Genomic DNA, 24,574 nt, shown 5'->3' on the forward strand with positions numbered 1-24,574 from the left:
TAGGACCCGTTATCCAGAATGCGCGGGACCTAGGGTATTCCGGATAAGGCGTCTTTCCGTAATTTGGATCCACTTACCTTAAGTCTACTAAAGAATCAATAAAACATTAATTAAACCCAACAGGCTTGTTCTGCCCCCAATAAGGGGTAATTATATCTTAGTTGGGATCAAGTACAGGTACTGTTTTATTATTACAGAGAAAAGGGAATCATTTAACCATTAAATAAACCCAATAGGGCTGTTCTGCCCCCAATAAGGGGTAATTATATCTTAGTTGGGATCAAGTACAGGTACTGTTTTATTATTACAGAGAAAAGGGAATCATTTAACCATTAAATAAACCCAATAGGGCTGTTCTGCCCCAATAAGGGGTAATTATATCTTAGTTGGGATCAAGTACAGGTACTGTTTTATTATTACAGAGAAAAAAGAAATCAGTTTTAAATTTCTGAATTATTTGATTAAAATGGAGTCTATGGCAGATGGGCTTTCCGTAATTCGGAGCTTTCTGGATAAAGGTTTTCCGGATAAGGGATCCCATACCTGTACATACATACATAACGTCAGGGAAAGATATAGGGCTGGAAACATGGGGACAAATAAACAATGCATATGGATTAAGGTACTTGTCAACAAAGCAAAGTTTCCCTGCAGCAATAACATTGTCCCTCAAACAATGGCGCTGAGATGTCTCTTGTTTAACAGCACAAAAGCTTCTTAAGGGATTAAGGTGCTACAATAGCAAAGCCTGTTAAATGCGCGCTGAGATTATCAAGTGACTACACCGCGCAGAAGTCGAGTTATTGGCTTTGGGACTAGGAGGCCATCTACTAAGTGAATTTAAGCTGATCCCAGACATTAGGTCAGAAGCCTTTTTTTAAAATTAACTTTGTGAGTTGGAAAGAAAAAGCATTTCATCATTAGAGAGGCGCGGGTGCATAATTCCAATAGAACCAGAATCTCCCTTTAAAGTTGCAGCATATTGTGTGTCTTAAAAATATAACTGGATATTATCTAAATGGGGGTACCGTTAGTGGACGGGGGTATCAATGCTTTAGAATACTGGAACCCTTTAGTAAAATTTACTCTGGCTCTGTGCCACCTATTTGGTCTATGGCCTGATCAGGAGTTCGACTCACAGTTGATCTACCTCTAGCATATAGAATTACCCAATATGTTATAATATATAGAATATTTTGTATATCATTAGGCGTTAACCTTGTGTGATTTGAGGGATATAAGGTATGTAGTGGCTTAATTAGGTGGTTGGTGTTTCCTATAATAACGTTATATAACATTTTGATGTAGCTCAGAGAATTCCACCATGTTGCCACCTTTTTTCTTTAAAATACCGGATTTTGGGTTTGGGGGGCGGGCAGTAATATCACTTGGGGGTGAGCAATAACAGCACGGTGGAGGGAACTGGGCAGGCTAGGCAGGAGAATGGGCGTATAGGGTGAGAAATGGGTGTGTGGGGCATGGATATGGATAGGGCAGATGTTGTCTCTATTTAAAAGTGGCTGATCGGCATTGGACCAAGATGGCCAAATTTGCTGGCTAGGCTGCTCAAATAATGGCTGGGTGGCAATCCTACTCCTGCTGTAAAGTCTCTTAGGCCCAAAACACATGGGTATCTAAGCCTTGGGTGCCAGAGTACCCAGTCCCTGCACAGGTCCCCCCTTTTACTTTGCATGTCTGTGTATAGCAATGTGGTTGATTTAGTATCAAGGGGTAACCAATCAAATCCTTAGAATGTTGACAAGACAAAGGTTAGATAGAAACAAAGCAACAAATGAAACACATTTAGAAATAAATCAAGTCTATAGCCATTCAGCTTGTTTCCATAAGAACTGGACAACCTTTTTTCTTACTTCCACATATTTTTTAGATAATGAAACCTCCATTTCCAGGGGTGACTGTTGCAGTCACAGGCAGAGGATCCTAAATTGTAGGAAAAAAGTTATATTATGCTTGAATGTAAATTCTTTATTGGTGGATTTATGCATAGTTGGTTATTTATATGATATCAAATATGGGTACATAGGAGAATAAGGGACTGGGGGAGTGGAGAACCTAATATACACAAAGAAGGATGAATACATTTGACAATGAGTTTATTCAACAGAAAATGCCCAAAATCAATATTAATGGGGCATTTAAAGATAATACTTCCCACAAACAACTTAAATTTTAACCAAGACAAGCACAGGTTTAATGATTAATCTATCGGAACACCAAACACTTTCTCCACTGGCTTAAGGCCATCCATATTGGCCACTGACTTCAATGGCAACCGATGAACACTGTACAGTCAGATTTATAGCACAGAATTCAGTTTGATATCTGTCTGTACCAATAATGAAAAGAGGTTGCCATTTAAGTCAATTACAGGCGGAACGGGCAGTACCAGGTGTTTCTCTGTTTAAATCAATACCAATTGTGACCCAGTTGATATATGACATTTCTAAAGTTCTGTTGAATAAACTCCACACACAGTACTGACTAAAACATAAGAATTACAAAAAGGGCTCTTATGGGGGACACATACAAAAGCACAGGGTCTTCTACAAGACACAGTCTACAGACATTAATAGTTCTATGCCAAGATTTGTTATTTTACAATAGACCAAATGGATCAGTATAACATCATACACAAAAAGCAATCAAATGATTAAGAGCAATATATCCTTGATTTATATCCATACTATGTATACTATGTATACCCATACTATGAAAACCGACCAAAATCCTAGTGGTTTAGCCATTGTTTTGTAAATTAACAGAAATTGGTACAGAACAAATATGGCAGGTAGGGACGGGATCAAGAGAAGCTACTATGGATACATTGGAACCGCGGAGCGCTGATTTTGTACCTGTCTGTCTATGAGACAATGTCCAGACTGAAAATCAAAAAAGAAAACATGTTAAAGTAGTTGATCACCACAAGAAACAACAGTCAAACATCGTTTTTTTTAAGATTTCGGTGTAGTTGAAAAGAAGTTTACAGGTATGAAGACATTTCAAGCCACTCTGCTATATTTATGTCACATCTCTTCGCATTCTTTTATTTCAACCATTACACTCTGATCTTATATTCAGGCCTATGGTTGTAGAAGAGAAATGTAGGAGTGAAACCTTCTAAAATCAAGGATGACTACAACTCCCAGGCAGTCTCTTGGCAAATGAAGGTTGTCCAACTGAAGGCTGGCCAAGGCAGAGGGCTGGATATCTCTAATATATATATCAGATACAGTCTTGGGAAAAGTGTGCAGCAACCTAGCTTCCATCACACTTTGACTTCTTTGTAGCTGTTTGTAGGGCAGAAAGACTTTACTCCCAGTAAATTTTATTTAGCGTTCTTAAACCACAAAGGCAGGTTCAAGAGTGGACCAATAAGGTGGCAGTTTAGGCATGTCTTAAAAGGTACTAATCTAGAAAGTGTTATGGCCAATCAGAGTTAAAATGGGTAGGTCTATGGGAACCCATTTGATGAGCATGCCTGTAAGGTTGCCATGCAGGGCAAATCACCAGCTAGGGCAGTTTTACCAATTTATTGGTAACTAACTGTCATTTCCTCCACTCCCTGAATTGTTCCACCACTCAACCCAACCTTTAAAGCCTTCCATCCCTGCTCTTACCCCAAACAGATTCCTGATACTTCCCATTACTTGCTCCTAAGTTTCCCATTTCCCAATGACCCGCCCCATGACATCACTACCTACTCTCCTATTTATAGGCCAGTAATATTAGGACATCAATGCAGCAAACCTACCTGCCCACTTCAAGCTGTCAACAATATTTTAAGACTGGTCAATAGCACTCATTGGATGTGACTGTGTTACTCTTGAATTTGCATACAAAACTGGTCAGCCAATCAGGAGAGGAGCATGTGTCTTAATAAGATTCATACACTCAAGCATATTTACTAACAGTTTCATGCAAAACAATCAGTTCTGCACAGCCCACACACACAGCCACAGTACCTGATTTTAAACTGCCGGGGAGTTGCATTAGTCCCCCCTTGTATCCAATGTGACATATCCTGGCACTAAAGATCCTTTATCATTTTATTACTTTCCCACTGGAATTGTTTAAGCAGATGATTTCACCTCTCCGAAACATTCTGGGCATTTTTGAAATTCCCAATCAGTTTTCAAGAACAGAACGTAAAGGGAAAGCGCGATCTTTGCCAAGGTAGAATTGCCTTGTCTGACATTGACTGAGCAGAACAATTTCTTTTCTTGCCACATCACATAATAGAATGTCTGTATGACCATGTAACACCTCCAACTAAATGGAATACAACAACAAGCAGAACACTCATACAGCAACGCATAAACACATTCCCCACCTCAAATATCAAGGTACTGGCAATCATCATTCCTCACGCTTTTTTAAATATACAGCAGCCTAGGTACGTTAATCTTTAATTATTATAGCACTCAAAAAGCCACAGTTCTGCTTAGAAATGTAGCCTAATGATGTCAGCAATATGATTTGAGTGACATTGAATCTAGTACCTCCTGTTGTAAAATATGTGATCATAAAACTACCCTACAGTATGACTGAAATTACTCTGTACAGCCTCAAGAATAACATACCTTTCTCCCTGCATGCAGATTCATTTTGTTTCTCTATTACAAGCTGAACTGCAGCTCTTTTACTGACTTCCTTGTCTAGTGTAAAGTTCCACCCCCTTTGCCTTCTGAGCATGCCTTCTTTTTTTTCTGACTATGAAGACCTCGAAAAGGTGCCTTCTGGGCATGCCTGATTGATTTTAATTGGAGAAGAGGCAATGGAGAAGGCATTTTCTTGAGGTCTTCAGAAAGCAAAAGGGGGCGGCGCTTTACACTAGACAAGGAAGTCAGTAAAAGAGCCGCAGTTCAGCTGCTTGTAATAGAGAAATGAAATAAATCTACATGCAGGGAGAAAAGTATGTTATTTGGGAGTCTGTAGAGAGTAATTTAAGAGTTTACTTATTAATTTCTATGGGATATTTAGAACCATCGTTATTAAATGGTGAACCCCAAGGGAACATGATTGCTCTTTAGAAGTACATTGGAGGGCAGTATAGATATTTTACAGATATTTGGGGATCTTTTCTCCGATAAAAATGATCAATGCACCGGAAGAAACTCCCTTTAGAGGAACAGAACTTTCAGTTGAAGCAGTGTAGGGATTCTTTACAGTGCGGGCAGTGAGGTTGTGAAGGTAAATGCCTTTTAGAGGGGCTTGGATGAGTTCTTGAACAAGAATTATAACCAAGGCTATTGCATCAGTATATATTTTATATATGTGTATAGACAGGTTGCTTAGACAGGGTTGAACTTGATGGACTTTGGTCTTTTTTCAACCCAACTTAACTTTGTAAATATGTAAACCACTTTGATTTAGTTACATCATATCCTAGTGTTTAGATGTCTCCATGTGAGAATGTTAGCATATACCAGCAGACAGAAATAAACAGGCACGACAGCCATATGGCCGCCAGTCAGTACAGTATGGTGCTTATGGGTGGGGGCACCGAGATGGCAGGAATCCAGTTACGATGTCTATGAGTGAAAAGTGCCATATGGTTGCCATATCTCGTTAACATGATAACATGATTAATAGAAAAAGAAAAAAAAAGGATGCTGTTCACAGTTCCATTTGTACTGAATCTGTCGGAGTTAATTTAAAAGCATAGGAATTAATGGATGGCAATACTGCAGTCTTATTCTGTCTGATCTTAAATCCCTTAAATAAAATTTATATTTTTTGCCTGTTGACATTTTTCACTGGTTTTACCATAAAATGGCATTGTAGTTCTCACCTAGGGGCAGATATTTCATTGGATGAGAGAATCTCAAGAAACTGTATACAGGTAGATCTACAATCTTGTAGCTTTTTCAGTATTTAGGTCGTTTTATTCCAAAAAAAGGGAGATACTGTACTTACTAGGGATTGGGCAGGGATTGATTGGGGTGATTGATTGAGGGATGAATATAAGGTCTGGTCCTGATTGCCTATATTTCTGCATAGGGATCACAAAGGTCCCCATATATATATATATATATATATAAATATTTACCATAAAGAAATAAGAAAAGGAGGGCTACAATATGGTCACCGACCAAAGCCCCTGAAGGAGCTATAAACTCTCATCTACTATTTGCCAATCTTGCAATAAACTGATTGTAAACAGAATGCCAGTTAAAAAACCTCATATACACAACTTGCTATAGGCTCCGCCCACATACCCATGGTCCTTCTGGAATAAAGGAAGGCAAAGCAAGCCTCGATATGAGGAGTGCCTCATCTAAACAAATCGTGATAGACTTCAATCTCATACCTATGATACTCTTGAACTCATGGAAGGTAATGGCCACATTGATATGAGCTCCATCTCATACAAATCGCCTCCACCTACCCATGATCCTTTTTAAATTAAGAAATTAAAATCCATCTAGATATGAGACAGGCCTCATATAAACATAACCATGATTATTTCAAATTTATAGGCTCCAACAACCTACCCATAATTCTCTAAATGAAAGAATGCAAAGCCCACCTAGATATATGGACCTCATATAAACAACTACTTACAGGATCCAACAAAATACCCATAATTCTTATTAAATTAGGGAAGGCCAAGCCCATCTACTGTAGATATGAAAAGTCATTTTTTTAAACAAATGCTTATAATATCCAAACACATAACCATAATTCTTCTTAAAGCGGTTGCTCACCTTGTAATTAACTTTTAGTATGATGTAGACCTTGATATTCTGAGATATTTTGCATTTAGTAGGTTTTTTTTTTTTTAGTTATTTAGCTTTTTGTTTAGCAGCTCTCCAGTTTGAAATTTTAGCAGCTATCTGGTTGCTAGGGTCTTGTTTACTTTAGCAACCATGCAGTGGTGTGAATGAAAGATTGTAATATGTATAAAAGAGGTACTGAATAGAAAGATAAAGAATTAAAAGTAACAATAAGTATAAAATCTTTTTAAAAGATTTTTTAACCTGCCCGATCGATATCTGATTTCAGGCCAGATATCGGTCGGGCAGGCCCGTTGGTAGTGCCCATACACGGGCCGATTAGCTGCCGAATTAGTCTAAGGGACCAATATCGACAGCTAGAATCGGCCCGTGTATGGGGACCTGTCATGATCTCCCTGAGGAGATGCCATGGAGTACCAGGAAGGTGGGAGCCTGAAGACTGGGTAACACGGAGTGTAACCATAGATCACAGAACTGGTGTCAGAGGCCATGATAATAGTGAAGAACTTTAATAACTAGAGGCGTAACAGTGCACACAATGGAAATATACACAGAACGGCAGGCCAAGGTCAGAACCGGGAGATCAATGCAGAACTAGGCAGGGCACCAGAGAACAGGAACAGGGTAGAAAGCAGGAACAGGACACCGGAACACTGGAGCTTGGAACCAGCACGATAACAAGAAAGTCACAGGAACAGGAAACACGGAGGCAGGGTCACAAGAAACAATTAATGACCAAGCAAGGGGCAATGGTCAGGGAAAGGCTTATAAAGGGTGAAGATTAGGAGATGGGAAACACATGAGGTTAATGAGGTGGGTGGAGGAAAGAGAGCAGACAGAAAGTAGAAGACAAGACAAGAGAAGAATCAAACAAGAGACAGCCCAAAATGCCTCCAGTGGCTACAGAGGCAAATGCACGCCGCCAGGAACACCCCAAAAGGTGTTTGAATCCTGGCTGATCCTGACAGCACCTTTAGAGTGCTACAGATAAGTATAAAACTCTTATCTCCATTGTTTTCAAAGTCAGCAAATGGTTTTTCCCAGCACTAACGTACTGGGGAATCCATGATTTCTTTATTGACACCCATGGACTTATGGTCCACCTTGGGAAGACAAAAAATAATAGGCGGCTGCTAAGTGTGCATAACACACACATATATAGGGGAGTAATATATCAAAAGGCAGTACATTTGCACCAGGTCTTACATTGCCTTCCAACCAATACAATATACACTGGCAAAAAAGTTTTTTTTTCTTTGTTGCCTTACCCTGATATTGTCTTACTGTTCCGTTTGTACATGACTCTGTTAATATTTGAATGATAAAAGTTGTAGTATAAATAGATTGTGACGCACATTTAGTTATGGTTATGATTTGGGTGCATATTACAATAGATTTGCCTGATGTATGAATTGTTTTACATCTGCTGTTGCAGTGATACATGGAGAACTTATTAAGAATCTCCCTGGTGTCTGGCTGCACCCCACAGAGGCCTCATCTAGTGAGAGGCTTGATCAATCTTGGAGAGAAATGAGCTGCATGGAGGCTGTGGAAGTGAAAATCTCAATCTCAATAAGAGCTTTGGATTTCAGTGTTTATTGAAAGTAAAATGCACCAAAAATGATCCTATAGATCAGTGAGACTCCTGACAATATCTTAGACAAGTCACAGTAAGGTAGCCAGGTCCATCCATGCTCCCTAACTGGCACCTCGTTCAACCAGCTCCCTAATTGTCACCTCCTTCAACCAGCTCCCTAACTGTCACCTCCTTCAACCAGCTCCCTAATTGTCACCTCTTTCAAACAGGTCCCTAACTGTCACCTCGTTCAACCAGCTCCCTAATTGTCACCTCCTTCAACCAGCTCCCTAATTGTCACCTCCTTCAACCAGCTCCCTAATTGTCACCTCTTTTAACCAGGTCCCTAACTGTCACCTCGTTCAACCAGCTTCCTAACTGTGACCTTGGAATAACTGTGACCTGGCTAAGGTATTGTCAGTCCCACTCATCCATAGCTTTAGAAGTATCTATGTTGGAATCATTCTTCTGTTACAGCTACATGGATGGAGCACCCATTACATTACATCAAAACACATAGCATCATTGATTTCAGTGGAAATGCATGTTATGATTTTTTCTGATTGGTAGGACACCATCCAGTGATCTAGCTGAGCCAAAAGTCTAGATAAAGTTTGCTCCACCTGTAAATAGATATGAATGTGTATCCTACAATCCAGCAGTAGGGGCAGGGATTATGATTTATTCTGCTCAATGCTCTTCTGTTCTGACTCCTATCTCTTCCCACAATCCCAGTCCCAAGAGAAACAGATACTGGAGTCTGCAAAGATGGTGTAGAGATGGTGGCATTAAAAATCTAATGATCATTGGGAACATCCTCATCCTCTTCCCTTGGTACAAATAAGGGAAATGTTATAGTGACAAACGACACAAGGAAATATGCAGAATCTACTTGTCCACGCCCCTTATCAACCCAAAACAGCAGCAAACTCTGGTTAGAAGTGGGAACAAAGTATAGGATCAAACTGGTGGGTTGAAAGGTTACCTTGCCCCTTGGAATATAAGTCTGTATGAGCAGATAAAGCCTTGTCATATTGTTTTTGGATTCTTTTCTTTCTTTTTATAGTAGAGTGACTACATATCCAACTCCCCTCCTTAATAATCAGGCACCCAAGATCTTTATAATCAGGCACCTTAGATCTTTATAATGATGCACCCTAGATCTTTATAATGAGGCACCCTAGATCTTTATAATCAGGCAACCTAGATCATTATAATCAGGCAATCTAGATCTTTTTAATCAAGCACCCTAGATCTTTATAACCAGGCAACCTAGATCTTTTTAATCAGGCACCCTAGATCTTTATAATCAGGTACCTTAGATCTTTATAATCAGACACCTTAGATCTTTATAATGAGGCACCCTTAATAATCAGGCACCCTAGATCTTTATAATCAGGCACCCAAGATCTTTATAATCAGGCACCTTAGATCTTTATAATGAGGCACCCTAGATCCTTATAATCAGGTACCCTAGATCTTTATAAGGAGGCACCCTAGATCCTTATAATCAGGTACCTTAGATCTTTATAATCAGGCACCCTAGATCTAGGCCTTGTTGATATTCCTATTCCTAAGTCTGAGCCTGCTTCCAGCTCTACCTGAATGGCTTTTCCCATCAGTCCCTGTGATAGTGAGAGGACCAAAGTTTAGACACCTCGGTTTTACATGGTTTTTCTTCTGTTATGTGGGCAAGCATTTTGTCAGCCTTGAGTTGAGCTCCTCATTGAACTAAAACGCAGCATGATAAGGCAGGAAGATTTATATCTATGGGGCAACGTTCTTTCTAAGTCGCAGGCTCACATGGGTGTTCACCCTTATTTATTGCACATAGAAAAGTGCAAAGAAAGTGTAACCCTATTTTGGCTACGGTTGTACTTTTAACACGCAATCACCTGCGTGTGGCGCTACAGGAGCCCTGAGCCCCCGCTTATTATGGGGGACAGGTGTAATATAAATGAATGGCGTGCCTCCACCCAGGGTAGGTATAGGTAGAACTATATCTGTCCCCCCTGGGAAACTCGGTGATGTCCTCCTTGGACCCGGACTCCCAGCAACTCCCAGTACCTTGCCCCTCCCTTGGGGTAGCTGCTTACCAGGCAGTTGAGGATCCTCAGTATATGAACAGCCAAGACACTGGTTAAAATGGTGAACCAGATGAACTTGTTTATTGATGCAGGCAGAACACTTCAGAGGATGTCACACAGACGGCTCAAGTCACACACTCTCTCTTTGGGCTACCCCCGGTACTCCCGCCGGATGCTTCCACCTAGGAACTCACCCCGGTCCACGCGTAGGGCCCCTTCACTGGGAACACTCCCAGGTGCTGACTTGGCTCCTCTTACTACACACTACAGGCCCTTAACTCCAGCCATGAGTGCTGGGGGGTCTTAACCCCTCTCTCTCCTGTTGGGGCTATCACTGCCCGTTCTCTCTAGCCTGCCTGTCACTCCTAGAGTGACCTGTTACAGTACCTCCTGTACTAGAACACAAGCCTGTTATACGCTTCTTTACAAGAAGCAGTCCCAGGACGAAGACCTGCACAAAATGGGTGTCAGCCCTTTTTATACTTTTAGCACAGCGACATCTAGTGGTTGCTGTTAACTTGCAGGGAAACTCCCTTTTCACACATAAACACCCAGGACCACCTTTAGGTGTCCAAATCTCATAAGGCCACCCTCATGGTGCCTGTCTAAAGGGGAACTAGTCCTGGAGGGGCCCAATTCTTTGGGGTCCCTACAAAAGTGCATAGAAAAGTTGCACAAATCCCACTGATCTTCAGTTTGATCATTTCTGCTCCCAGCTAACAATTATTTAGAAGGGCCGTCACTGCAGAGCCTTTCTATGTAGCACCGAGAAGCTTTCTTGGCCCCTATCTATACATTTGGCAGTACAGTTGGAAGGTTCACAATGTGAGCGCCTGAGATCTAAGTATATCATTAGACAGCAATGTTTGGCAGGTCTCCAGCCCTCTAAAAACGCCAATATTGAAAGCCTTGAAATATTTCCAAACGTAGCTGCAAGTACAAGGACACGGCTCTTTATTATTTGCACAGTACAGAACAGGACTTTGTATTATTCGTTCTTCTTTCACATAAAGTCTTGGACAGGTATTATAAATGTTGTACACATAGCTAATATGTAATGCAGTAATCCATTAACCCTTAGTGTTAAGCTAGAGTACCTGTGGAACTGGTAGTTGTCTTTCTAGGGGACAGTATAACTAGTTACACTGGGGCTCATTACCAACACAGGGCAAATATATTAATATAGTAATTAATTTATGGCTCTAAATCAACAAATACAATAATGACACACACATACACCGAGAACAAATGTAAGAGGGTGCCATGGGGCATCTAATCAAATTGTGTGCTTCATCTCTGACCTTAGCTGACCCAGCTCCATCAGGCGCAGAGGAGCACAAGAGCTGTACCAAAGGCGCAGAGGAGCGAGTAACAGATGACAGGTACTTTGAACACAGACAGGCAGTAGCGAATAACTAAATTCTCTGGAGCTCGAAACATCCCAGCTAGACTTGAGTTTGGGCTTTGGTAGCAATGGGCAGAGATTTCAGATGCTTTTCTGTTGTATTCTATCATTTATTCTTACAGATTTAATTGCTTTCTACAACTCATTGGACTTTGCATTTGCCTTTTCTCAACCCAGATAGATAGATAGATAGATAGATAGATAGATAGATAGATAGATAGATAGATAGATGATAGATAGATAAATGATAGATAGATAGATGATAGATAGATAGATAGATAGATGATAGATAGATAAATGATAGATAGATAGATAAATGATAGATAGATAGATAGATAGATAGATACATAGATAGATAGATAGATTGATAGATAGATAGATAGATACATGATAGATAGATAGATGATAGATAGATGATAGATGTTAGATAGATAGATAGATAGTTAGATAGATAGATAGATAAATAAATGATAGATAGATAGTTAGATAGATAAATGATAAATAGATAGATAGATAGATAGATAGATTGATAGATAGATAGATACATGATAGATAGATGATAGATGATAGATAGATAGATAGATAGATAGATAAATGATAGATAGATAGATAGATGATAGATGGATAATAGATAGATGATAGATAGATAGATGATAGATAGATAGATGATAGATAGATAAATGATAGATATATAGATAGATAATAGATAGATAGAACCAAAGGAGCTTCCTGGATATATGGCAGTCTAGTGACTCAATGGTTGCATTCACTTTTGGAAGAAATAAACAATGCTCCTTAGGGGTAGAAACAAACTATATTCTTTGAGATTGAACACAAAAATTGTTCCTTGGGAGTAGTCACAATTTTCCATGGGAGTGGTCTCAAGCAATGTTCACTGGGGGTGGGGGACACAAAAACAATGTTCCTTGGAGATAGACACAAGCAAAGGATGCACACACAAGTAATGTTCCTTTAACACATAGCAAAGCCCTACCACATGAAGATGCCCTTTGTCTAAAGGTCCCCATACACCTTAAGTTCCGCTTGCTTGGTGATGTCGCCAAGCGAGCGGATCTTCTCCCTATATCCCCCACCTACGGATGGGCAATATTGGGAGAATCAAGGCTAATTCGATCGTTTGGCCCTGGGGTATAGGCAAAGTCGGTCCGGGGGCCGCATCAACGAGCCGATGCGGTCCCCGATCCCACTAGATTTTTAAACCTGCCCGATCGATTTCTGCCTGATTTCAGGCCAGATATCGGTCGGGCAGTCCCTTCGGTAGTGCCCATACACGGGCCAATAAGCTGCCGAATCTGTCTAAGGGACTGATATCGGCAGCTAGAATCGGCCCGTGTATGGGCACCTTAAGGAGACTTTTGGAAGGCACCAAGAAGGCCTTTGCCCAGAGTTTATCTTGATAGGGGGAGGGGTGTGGCCATGCCTGGACTGGAAGTCAAAACAGGCCCTGGCATTTCAAGTACACAGAGGCCCAAACAACCCCCCAGCCCAATAAATAGTGACTGTCTGTGGCATCTTACAGCAGCCCCTCTGGCATTTGCCAGAACCCACAGATTGCCAGTCTGGGCCTGTGGGTGGCCCATAGGCCTCTCCTGCACTATAAGGCAACTGAATGATTTTAATTCTTAGTATACAATCTAGTCTACTGTATGTTAACTGGAGGATTGAATATATTTTTCAGTCAAAGTAGTCTCACACATAGACAGCTCAAGGCCGGTGGGACTTCTATGGCTCACTTGGGCCTCTGCACCCTGGGAACAGATGCATCTAAACATGCTCAGCTACACATCAGTGCCCATCACTGCTCCCAAAGTTGTTAAACGTGGCTGCACACAAATATATTTAATATCCTCTTACACTCTGTAAACACATAGACTCTTTGGCCCCAACAACAATATAACCACCGAGATGGTAGCTATGGCAGACACAGCATTGCAGTAACTTGAAGACTATTTTTACCAAGATTGTTGCCCTTTGGAAGCATTTGACAGCAACTTCTTTCTGGTTTTGATTTCGATGTACAAGCATATCCCATGGGCAGTGAGCATCATGGGGGATTCCAATCTGAAAATACAGGGACAGCAGGGCCCAGGGAGGGGTCTCCTTGCAGCCACATATGTTAATATTCTGATTTCACAGTCAATATCCAGTTTGATCTGTTTACTCTAGTTTGTATTAAAGTGCAACCACCCCTGCCTTTGGATTTGTATAATGGAAAATACAGAAAAAGTCTCCTTGCATGGCTGACATATTTATCCTTATCACCTCTCATGGCCTTTCTTGTAGTCCCCATACAAGGAGCAACAAGTGACTACATTTGCAGTCAGAAATGAGCCCTATGGTATTATCTCCACAGGGTTGTGGCCAGTTGTAAATAGCCATAGATGGAATAGTCCAACATTATCTAGAGCAACCCAAATATCTGATCTTGGACCATGCAAAGAAATACAGATGGAGCAATAGCTTACCCAAACACACTCCTAGGATATTCCCACAGAGTAATATTTTCTAAAATAGATTTAGTTTGATTTAATGGCTCAAATATATTGATGATTTAAAATTTTTGAAAATAATCCAAGATCCAAGTCCCTGGCATTTCAAGTGCACAGAGGCCCAAACAGACCCTTACCAAGCTCACTAAATAGTGACTGTCTATGGCAGCGTTCCCAGTCCAGTGGCTCGTGAGCAAAATGTTGCTCCCAAACCCCTTGGATGTTGCTCCCAGTGGCCTAAAAGCAGGTGGTTATTTTTTAATTCCTGGCTTGAAGGCAAGCTTTATTTGCACCAAAACCATGTGTAGTGGCAAACAGAGCCTCCTATAGGCTATCGGTCCATATAGGGGCTACCTATAGCCAATCAGAGCCCATATTTTGCACCCCCAGAAACCTTTTTCATGCTTCTGTTGCTCCTCAACTCTTTTTACATTTGAACCTGGCTCGTGGGTAAAAAAAGGTTGGGGATGCCTGGTCTATGGCATCGTACCACAGCTCCTCTGACATTTGCCAGGATCCACAGATTGCCAGTCCAGGCCAAGCAGAGGACATTTAAGTGCATATCGCCGTTTAAATGTATTTCAGTAAAAGAAGCCTCACAGTTGCCTTGTTTCACAAGATCTCCTTCCCAAGTGTAAGAATAGGGAGGATGAGAGTTATTGCTTAAATTATAGTTGTCGTCAAAGTAATTAGTAGTTGCCAGTAATTATAAGCAACAACCGAAATTCTACTCATCATACAAATTCATGAACAATGGTAAATGTCCTGCTAACAAACCCAAGCTGCTTGGGGGTTGGTTTCAATGTTTAGAATAAAAGCCAAACTCACAGGCATTAAGATTAGAAGAAGATCAGAAGGAATTTGTCCTGGGTCCCTCAGCCTCAGAATGAACATGTCCTTGGCAAGAACAAATTACATAGTATATTTGGTTATAACTGATTGGTTTTGTATTATGCACAAGTCTAAACCCCATCATAGCTGAAGACTTTCAGTTACAACTGCTCCCACACAATTAAGAATAGAGCACTCTGTCTTTGGGGACCCTAATAGGGGCCACTGGTACATAACCATGACCTTTAGGGGCTGATTTACTTACCCACGAACGGGTCGAAATGAGTCCGATTGCGTTTTTTTCGTAATGATCGGTATTTTGCGATTTTTTCGTATGTTTTGCGATTTTTTCGGATACTTTACGAATTTTTCGTTACCAATACGATTTTTGCGTAAAAACGCAAGTTTTTCGTAGCCATTACGAAAGTTGCGTAAAATCTGGCGATTTTTCGTAGCGTTAAAACTTGCGCAAAAAGTTGCGCTTTTTTCGTAGCGTTAAAACTTACGCGAAACTTTGCACCTTTTAAGTTTTAACGCTACGAAAAATGCGCAACTTTTCGCGTAAGTTTTAACGCTACGAAAAAAGCGCAACTTTTTACGCAACTTTCGTAATGGATACGAAAAACTCGCGTTTTTACGCAAAAATCGTATCGGTAACGAAAAATTCGTAAAGAATCCGAAAAAATCGCAAAACATACGAAAAAGTCGCAAAATGTTCGTTTTCAAGTCGGAACTTTTCCAATTCGGGTCGGATTCGTGGGTTAGTAAATCAGCCCCTTAGTGTTCTGTAGGAAGGGTGGTGGCTAGAATTTATACTAGGGCAACAAGGCCACAGTAACATTGTATATCAGCATTGCTCTTGTTGGCATGATATATTTCCTTTCTACAGAATAACATGCAGTATTTCATTCTTTATGAACAGAAGGAACCATAAATCTAAGTCTATTCAAGATTTCCTATGCTTATATTCAAAACAGCTGTTGACCTTGTCTAACAAAACCCAGATCCGTGATACTAGTGACTCACTCGGCAGCCTTTCTCCTTCCAGACACCAGAGGACACCTGCTGTTCAGGACCATCAGCAAAAAAACCCACAAGCATAATCAATTCTCCATATGGGAACCTTCAATATGAAATCAGGAGTAGTCATCATCATGAGGGTTATAGCTGATCAACAAGCCATAAGGAGGACTGAGCAAGCATAATATTGCTACTGGGGGGGCAAGATACAGCTCATGCTTTTTGGTTGTATTTGAAGCCTTGGGTCACAACCATTTCTTAATGATCATTATTCTTTCTAAACTGGTAAACTGGTAAATGGGATGGAATATTTAAGGTATGAGGTTAAACAGTTGAGGTTGGGGTTGTTTTCTCTGGAAAAGAGGTGCTTGCGAGGGGGCATGATTACTCTGTACAAGTAAATTAGAGGGGATTATAGGCAGATAGGGGGGGTCCCATAAAAATGATCAACGCACCAGAGGCCCCCCCTTTAGATTAGAGGAACGGAGCTTCCATTTGAAGCAGCGTAGGGGGTTCCTCACGGTGAGGGCAGTGAGGTTGGGGAATCCCCTTCCTAGTAATGGGGTAATGGCAGATTCTGTTAATAAGAGGGGCCTGGATGAGTTCTTGAACAAGCATAGTATCCAAGGCTCCAATAAGTATTAATTATATCTTAGTTGGGATCAAGTACAGGTACTGTTTTATTATTACAGAGAAAAGGGAATCATTTAACCATGAAATAAACCCAATAGGGCTGTTCTGCCCCCAATAAGGGGTAATTATATCTTAGTTGGGATCAAGTACAGGAACTGTTTTATTATTACAGAGAAAAGGGAATCATTTAACCATTAAATAAACCCAATAGGGCTGTTCTGCCCCCAATAAGGGGTAATTATATCTTAGTTGGGATCAAGTACAGGAACTGTTTTATTATTACAGAGAAAAGGGAATCATTTAACCCTGAAATAAACCCAATAGGACTGTTCTGCCCCCAATAAGGGGTAATTATATCTTAGTTGGGATCAAGTACAGGTACTGTTTTATTATTACAGAGAAAAGGGAATCATTTAACCATTAAATAAACCCAATAGGGCTGTTCTGCCCCCAATAAGGGGTAATTATATCTTAGTTGGGATCAAGTACAGGTACTGTTTTATTATTACAAAGAAAAGGGAATCATTTAACCATGAAATAAACCCAATAGGACTGTTCTGCCCCCAATAAGGGGTAATTATATCTTAGTTGGGATCAAGTACAGGTACTGTTTTATTATTACAGAGAAAAGGGAATCATTTAACCATTAAATAAACCCAATAGGGCTGTTCTGCCCCCAATAAGGGGTAATTATATCTTAGTTGGGATCAAGTACAGGTACTGTTTTATTATTACAGAGAAAAGGGAATCATTTAACCATTAAATAAACCCAATAGGACTGTTCTGCCCCCAATAAGGGGTAATTATATCTTAGTTGGGATCAAGTACAGGTACTGTTTTATTATTACAGAGAAAAGGGAATCATTTAACCATTAAATAAACCCAATAGGACTGTTCTGCCCCCAATAAGGGGTAATTATATCTTAGTTGGGATCAAGTACAGGTACTGTTTTATTATTACAGAGAAAAGGGAATCATTTAACCATTAAATAAACCCAATAGGGCTGTTCTGCCCCCAATAAGGGGTAATTATATCTTAGTTGGGATCAAGTACAGGTACTGTTTTATTATTACAGAGAAAAGGGAATCATTTAACCATTAAATAAACCCAATAGGGCTGTTCTGCCCCCAATAAGGGGTAATTATATCTTAGTTGGGATCAAGTACAGGTACTGTTTTATTATTACAGAGAAAAGGGAATCATTTAACCATTAAATAAACCCAATAGGGCTGTTCTGCCCCCAATAAGGGGTAATTATATCTTAGTTGGGATCAAGTACAGGTACTGTTTTATTATTACAGAGAAAAGGGAATCATTTAACCATTAAATAAACCCAATAGGACTGTTCTGCCCCCAATAAGGGGTAATTATATCTTAGTTGGGATCAAGTACAGGTACTGTTTTATTATTACAGAGAAAAGGGAATCATTTAACCATTAAATAAACCCAATAGGGCTGTTCTGCCCCCAATAAGGGGTAATTATATCTTAGTTGGGATCAAGTACAGGTACTGTTTTATTATTACAGAGAAAAGGAAATCATTTTTAAAAATTAGAATTATTTGCTTATAATGGAGTCTATGGGAGATGGCCTTTCTGTAATTTGGAACTTTCTGGATAGCGGGTTTCCCGATAAGGGATCCTGTTTCTACAGTTAGTATTAATAGTTGTATATATAGTTTATGTATGTGGTAGTATAGGTAAGTATAGGTTGTGTGTGCCGGGTTTACGTTCAACCCTATGTAACTATGTAATTTGTCTTAGCCGATGTGCAAAAAAATTCTAAATTGTGTGCACAGTTTTGTATGCAGACAGTTAGTTGTGCATTGAATTATCTGAGTTCATATTAATTGTTCTATGTGGTACACCATCTGGTTCATTTATACCACAGCTTGTTGCCTGGCGACTCTTCTTTGTTGACTATACTCCTCATTGTCCAGTGGTGCAACAAAAAGGCAGAACATGCCAATGCAGCAATATTAGGACTCTAATCTAATTGCAAAGCACTTTCTATGGGGCATTTTGATTCATGTTTAGTGCCTACATAGAGATTTGTCACTTATTATTATGGAATCTAATGATGGACTCACTTCCTGCAGTTGGTCCAAGAAATGTGAATAGTCAAATTGCAATCATTCTGTTGAGCTGAGTGGCCAACAAAGAAACTGAAGCAAAAAGGACTTGTCATGTTATGGCAGAGACAACAAGGCCTTTTCTGGTGGACGATGTATGGAGAGAGTTGAGTTGCTGGTAAAGCTGGTGCAGGTTTGGTACAAGACCATTATGGGTAGAGGTTCCAGTAGGTGAGACCCAGACAGGCCTGGAGTGTGATTGAAGTCAGATATACATGTTCCCCTAGAAGTTCAAGATTCCCATTATTCTTAATAACAGAGGGGGGAAGATACCCTACAAACAAGAAACCTCCTCCTCACTGCCCCAGCTCAGCTCTAGGTTATTGAATCACTTTATACATAAATACTGAAACATCTGGAATTGAAACTACTCTATTAAAATGCACAGTGTAATGTGCCAGATGCATCAATAAGGTCCGCTCCTTGTGTATATGCTAAGCAGTAATCAGCAGATAAAAGAGTGTTCCTCTATAGATCTACTCATTCAGCTTAGCTAGGGCTTCCTTATTAATCCAAATACTAATAATAACAGTATATATGCACTAGGGGAGATGTAAGTTCATCAACTATATACCTGAGCCTAGAAAAGAATGTGGTATCAAGTGCCTTGAATAAATCAGGCTTTTTTAGTGCACAGATATAGCACAATATATGGCAACAAATTATACTCAGATGTGCGACTATAAATATTTATTGGGTTACTAGTGATTTGCTCCAGTTTTGTCTGTGAGGCTAATTATAACCCGCGTGGAACACTGACACATGTATCCCCATTAATCTTCTATTGCTTGCTCATGTGTCAATACTGACCCTCAAAGGCACAAATAACTGAATTATTGTCCTCATAAAGCATATTCTGTCCATCCCCTTTCCCAATTCTGCCACCAACCCCGAGTCTGAGTGATAATCTTTCCCCAATGCTAAACTGCTGGGTTAGATATTCATGAAGGAACAGAGCCACAGAGATTCTCCAGAAGATTTTCCCTAGATCAGCAGTCTTGTTTAATCCATTTAAGTCTAATGCTACTGGAATTTTCTAGAAGATCTCCCTAATCTGCCGCCATGTTTAGCGCAATGCAGTGTAACACGGATTATTAGTTTAGTCTGATCTACCTTGGTTTACACTCAAATGCAATTAAAGCTGTAGTGCTTTGATAATATTTAGATTCATTATATATTAGGGAGATTAACCACTTAATCTCCAAGGCAGCATTAGCAGGGAATGGATGACACCCATCCTCCTAAAGTAGCCTCTTGTATGAGCAGAGGAGTGATTGAATAACATAACATCGTAACAGAGTAAATGGTGCCCTAAGACCAATTACTGGGCACTGAACGATCGTACATCTTGAGATTTTTTTATCCGGTATCAGCAAGAAAATCGATTGGACAGGTTTGAAAATTGTTGTTGTTAGAATTTGCCCATTGCCCAGTTGTTTGCAGGACCAAGCAGGTAGTTTCCCCAACTTTAACTAGATGATATCTCTTGAAACGGTTGTTTTTGTTCATGGGATATTGTACTTTTAAACAATCGTTTCAGGATAAGCTTGGTTCTACGATAACTAAAATATCTTCGAAAAATCTTAAAGTGTATGGCCAGCTTAAAGGAACAGTAACACCAAAAAATGAAAGTGTATAAAAGTAACTAAAATATAATGTGCTGCTGCCCTGCACTGGGAAAAGTTGTGTGTTTACTTCAGAAAGTCTACTATAATTTATATAAATAGGCTGCTATGTAGCCATGGAGGCAGCCATTCAAAGGGGAAAAGGCACAGGCACATAGCAGATAACAGATAAAACACTATTGTATTCTACAAAACTTATCTGTTATCTGCTATGTAACCTGTGCCTTTTCTCCTTTTTTTCCAGCTTGAATGGCTGCCCCCGTGGCTACACAGCAGCTTATTATATAAATTATAGTAGTGTTACTGTAGCAAACACCCCAGTTTTACTAGTGCAGGCCAACAGTGCATTATATATTTATTACTTTAACGCTCTTTCATTTTTTAGTGTTACTGTTCCTTTAAGAGACCCATCAAAGCCCCTAGGTTTCCTTATGTAACAAGACACCAGAATGTAATGGCCTACAGGTAACTAAATGGTTCATTCTATGCTGGCAGATCATGTTATTGGTTATCATTTACATAAATGTAATATAGATATAAATAAAGCGTTATTATGGCTCACCTCTACCCATAATGGTCTTGGTACACAAGGTGACACTAAAACTAATGTCTGCTCCCCTAATGTCTAGCCCTACCCTTGGTTATTCAGGAGCCAGCTGGCTTGGAACCCACTTGAGATACTGAAGGAAAACGCTAGTGCTTCTAGATTTGCAAAGTCTACACTGAAATGTTTTGGGGTAGCTCTGGTGTAAGCAATTGATAGTGCCAGTGCTGGAAATAGAGGTAAGCAGAAGAAGCACCTGCTTCCGGTAAAACTAATGGCCATAACTGGAGAGGAAGTGAGCAAGAGGAGACTGGCAATGGGGAGTGAATAGGGGAGTGGTTGTCAACCTGTGGGTCGGGACCCCTTTGGGGGTTGAATGTCCCTTTCACAGGGGTCGCCCAAGAACATCGAAAAAGACATATTTCCGATGGTCTTAGGAATAATTTTATGGTTGGGGTTCACCACAACATGAGGAACTGTATTAAAGGGTCGTGGCATTAGGGAGGTTGAGAATCACTGTAATAGGGAAAAGTGGTGGGGAAGTGTAGATCAAGTTGTGGCCGGAATGGTGGTTGAGCAAGCGGGTGATATTGTTCGGGAAGGGTGTTGGACGAAGAAGTATTGCCTTGGGGGTCAGTACAACTTGGTCTGGCTCTGAATAGTACAACCCAGAGTATTTAAAAATAACATTTATGCCAATGAAGTATATGGCTGGGAGTCTTGAGGAGGCACCAACCCAGACTGGCAATCTGTGGGTTCAGGCAAATGCCAGAGGGGCTGCTGTAAGATGCCATAGACACTCACTATTTATTGGGCTGGTGGGGGGATGTTTGGGTACCTGAACTACCAGGGCCTATTTTGAATTCCGGTCCAGGCCTGACACCAACCCAAATTGTAAATAGAGTACAGTTCTTCCTGCATTCACTGAGCAACAGAACCATTAAGAACAAGGCAGGCATATGGCACTAGATGATAAATACAATACAGGAAAAGCACCTTCCTACATAAACATGCATTTATACACACATATGGCCTCCCTGACATGACACAGGCGTGGCCTCAATGATGGTGTAATTCCATATGTGATGGGTATATATGGAATATGAACACATAGAAATAAAAAAAATATATAAATATAAAAATATACTTAATCACCTAAGAAATGAAGTGCATAAAACAAGACAAGTGCTGCTTGTTATGATTAAAACCCTTACAGACCAATCCGATTTGGAACTAATTTCCTGAAGGGCCCTGTATTGCACATTATTATGGTAATACAGTGGTTACTGAGCACCCAGTTAAACATTTATATTTAACACCAATCAGAGGGATTATTTTAACTGCACTAGACTAATCAAAGCTAATTCATGAATGGTCCTGTGGGCACTGCAACCAATTTGCAAATATAGTTTGTAAATGAGCCCATTAGATCAAAATCTGCGTGACATCGCCAACCACAATGGCTGCCCTCGCACAGCAACATTCAGCAATTATATAACTTAGTTCCTTGTGCTCTAACTGTATGTTGGATAGCTATTCTCTCATTAGCAAAAAAACAGGGGGGGATTCTGGAATATACTTCCTGCCAGTGGATGTTTTTGAGAGACTTTTTCCTTTCCCAATACAAATACTCTTATTATTCCCATAATTATATTATGGGAAGTTGCTTTTATCTTTCAGGTTGCTATATCCAAACATTCAGTTCCTGGAGTCTCCTGACTTGAGTATTATGTTTTTAGAATTGTAATACAGGTATAGGACACATTATCCAGAATGCTCGGGACCAAGGGTATTCCGGATAAGGGGTCTTTCCGTAATTTCATATAATAAAAAAATGATCTTCAATCAATAAAACATTCATTAAACTCAATAAGATTATTTAGCATCCAGTAAGGATTAGTTAGATTATTAGCCATTAGCCAGTTACAACATAGGAATATTCATATGGCTAGATGAGTCGGTAGCCAATCACAACATAAGAATGGTAATATGGCTAGATGACCCAGCAGCCAATCACAACACAAGAATATTCATATAGTGAGATGAGCCATTACCTAGTTACAACATAAAAAGATTTGTATGGCTACACAAGCCAGCAGCCAATCACAATATAGGACTGTTCATATGGCTAGATGACCCAGCAGCCAATCACAACACAAGAATATTCTTATAGTTAGATGAGCCATTAGCTAGTTACAACATAAGAATATTCATATGGCTAGACAAGCCAGAAGTCAATAGCAATATAGGACTGTTCATATGGCTAGATGAGCAAGCAGCCAATCACAACATAAGAATATTTATTTGGCTAAATTAGTCGGTAACCTATCATAAGTTAAGAATGTTCATATGGCTAGATGAGCAAGCAGCCAATCACAACATAAGAATATTCATTTGGCTTAATAAGTCAGTAACCTATCATAAGTTAAGAATGTTCATATGGCTGGATGAGCAAACAGCCAATCATAACATAGAATGTCATATGGCTAAAAGAACAAGTAGCCATTAATAATATAAAAAATTCTTATGGCTAGATGAGCCAGCAGCCAATGACAACATAAGAATTTTCATACTGCCAGATAAACCAGTAGCCAATCATAACACAGGAATGTTAATATGACCAAATGAGCCAAAAGTAGCCAATCACAATATAAGAAAAGTCATATAGTTAGATGAGCCATTAACTAGTTACAACATAAGAATATTCATATGGCTAGACAAGCCAGCAGCCAATCGCAATATAGGACTGTTCATATGGCTAGATGAGCAAGCAGCCAATCACAACATAAGAATATTCATTTGGCTAAATAAGTCAGTAACCTATCATAAGTTAAGAATATTTATATGGCTGGATGAGCAAGCAGCCAATCACAACATAGAATGTCATATAGCTAGAAGAACAAGTAGCCAATCATAATATAAAAAGTTATATGGCTAGATGTTCTTTTGGCCAGCAGCCAATGACAACATAAGAATGTTCATATTGCCAGATAAACCAGTAGCCAATCATAACACAAGAATGTTCCTATGACCAAATGAGCAAGTAGCCAATCACAATATAAGAATGTTGAAATTGCTAAATAAGCCAGCAGCCAATCACAACATATGGCTAGGAGATGAATGATATCTGTCACAAGTCATTTCTGGTAACTTAAGTTGTCATAAAATAGCTTTCCAGGAATAGCCTGCCCATGCTTAAATTGGTCAGGAAGCAGCCATTGGTTGGTAGTGGTGTGTGGATCTCTAGTGCTGGACGTACACCCTAATGAGTTTTGTGCTCTGTGCACCTAGTCAAAAGACAGCCTATAGCTTCTATGTGACTTTTTTTTAAAAGGAATCTTATTGCTTTTATTTGATTGGTCTATGTGGGATTCCATAAATGTCTGGATCTCTGCCACAAGAGGCTGGAAAGCTGGGAACTGTAGTTCTAATAGAGCTGGGCAGCCACAGCTT

General features: G+C 39.9%; 1 protein-coding gene across 1 annotated transcript in view; it reads right to left on the reverse strand.

Moving 5' to 3' along the window:
- kcnh1 (potassium voltage-gated channel subfamily H member 1) overlaps nucleotides 1-24,574 on the reverse strand; it is a 209,006-nt gene that overhangs the window by 178,105 nt on the left and 6,327 nt on the right. The window contains exon 2 of the mRNA XM_031902899.1: nucleotides 2,874-2,900. Within this exon, the coding sequence (XP_031758759.1) occupies nucleotides 2,874-2,900 (27 nt within the window). The remainder of the gene's footprint in view (nucleotides 1-2,873; nucleotides 2,901-24,574) is intronic.

Source organism: Xenopus tropicalis, chromosome 5, assembly GCF_000004195.4.
Source record: "Xenopus tropicalis strain Nigerian chromosome 5, UCB_Xtro_10.0, whole genome shotgun sequence".
Classification (NCBI taxonomy): domain Eukaryota; kingdom Metazoa; phylum Chordata; class Amphibia; order Anura; family Pipidae; genus Xenopus; species Xenopus tropicalis.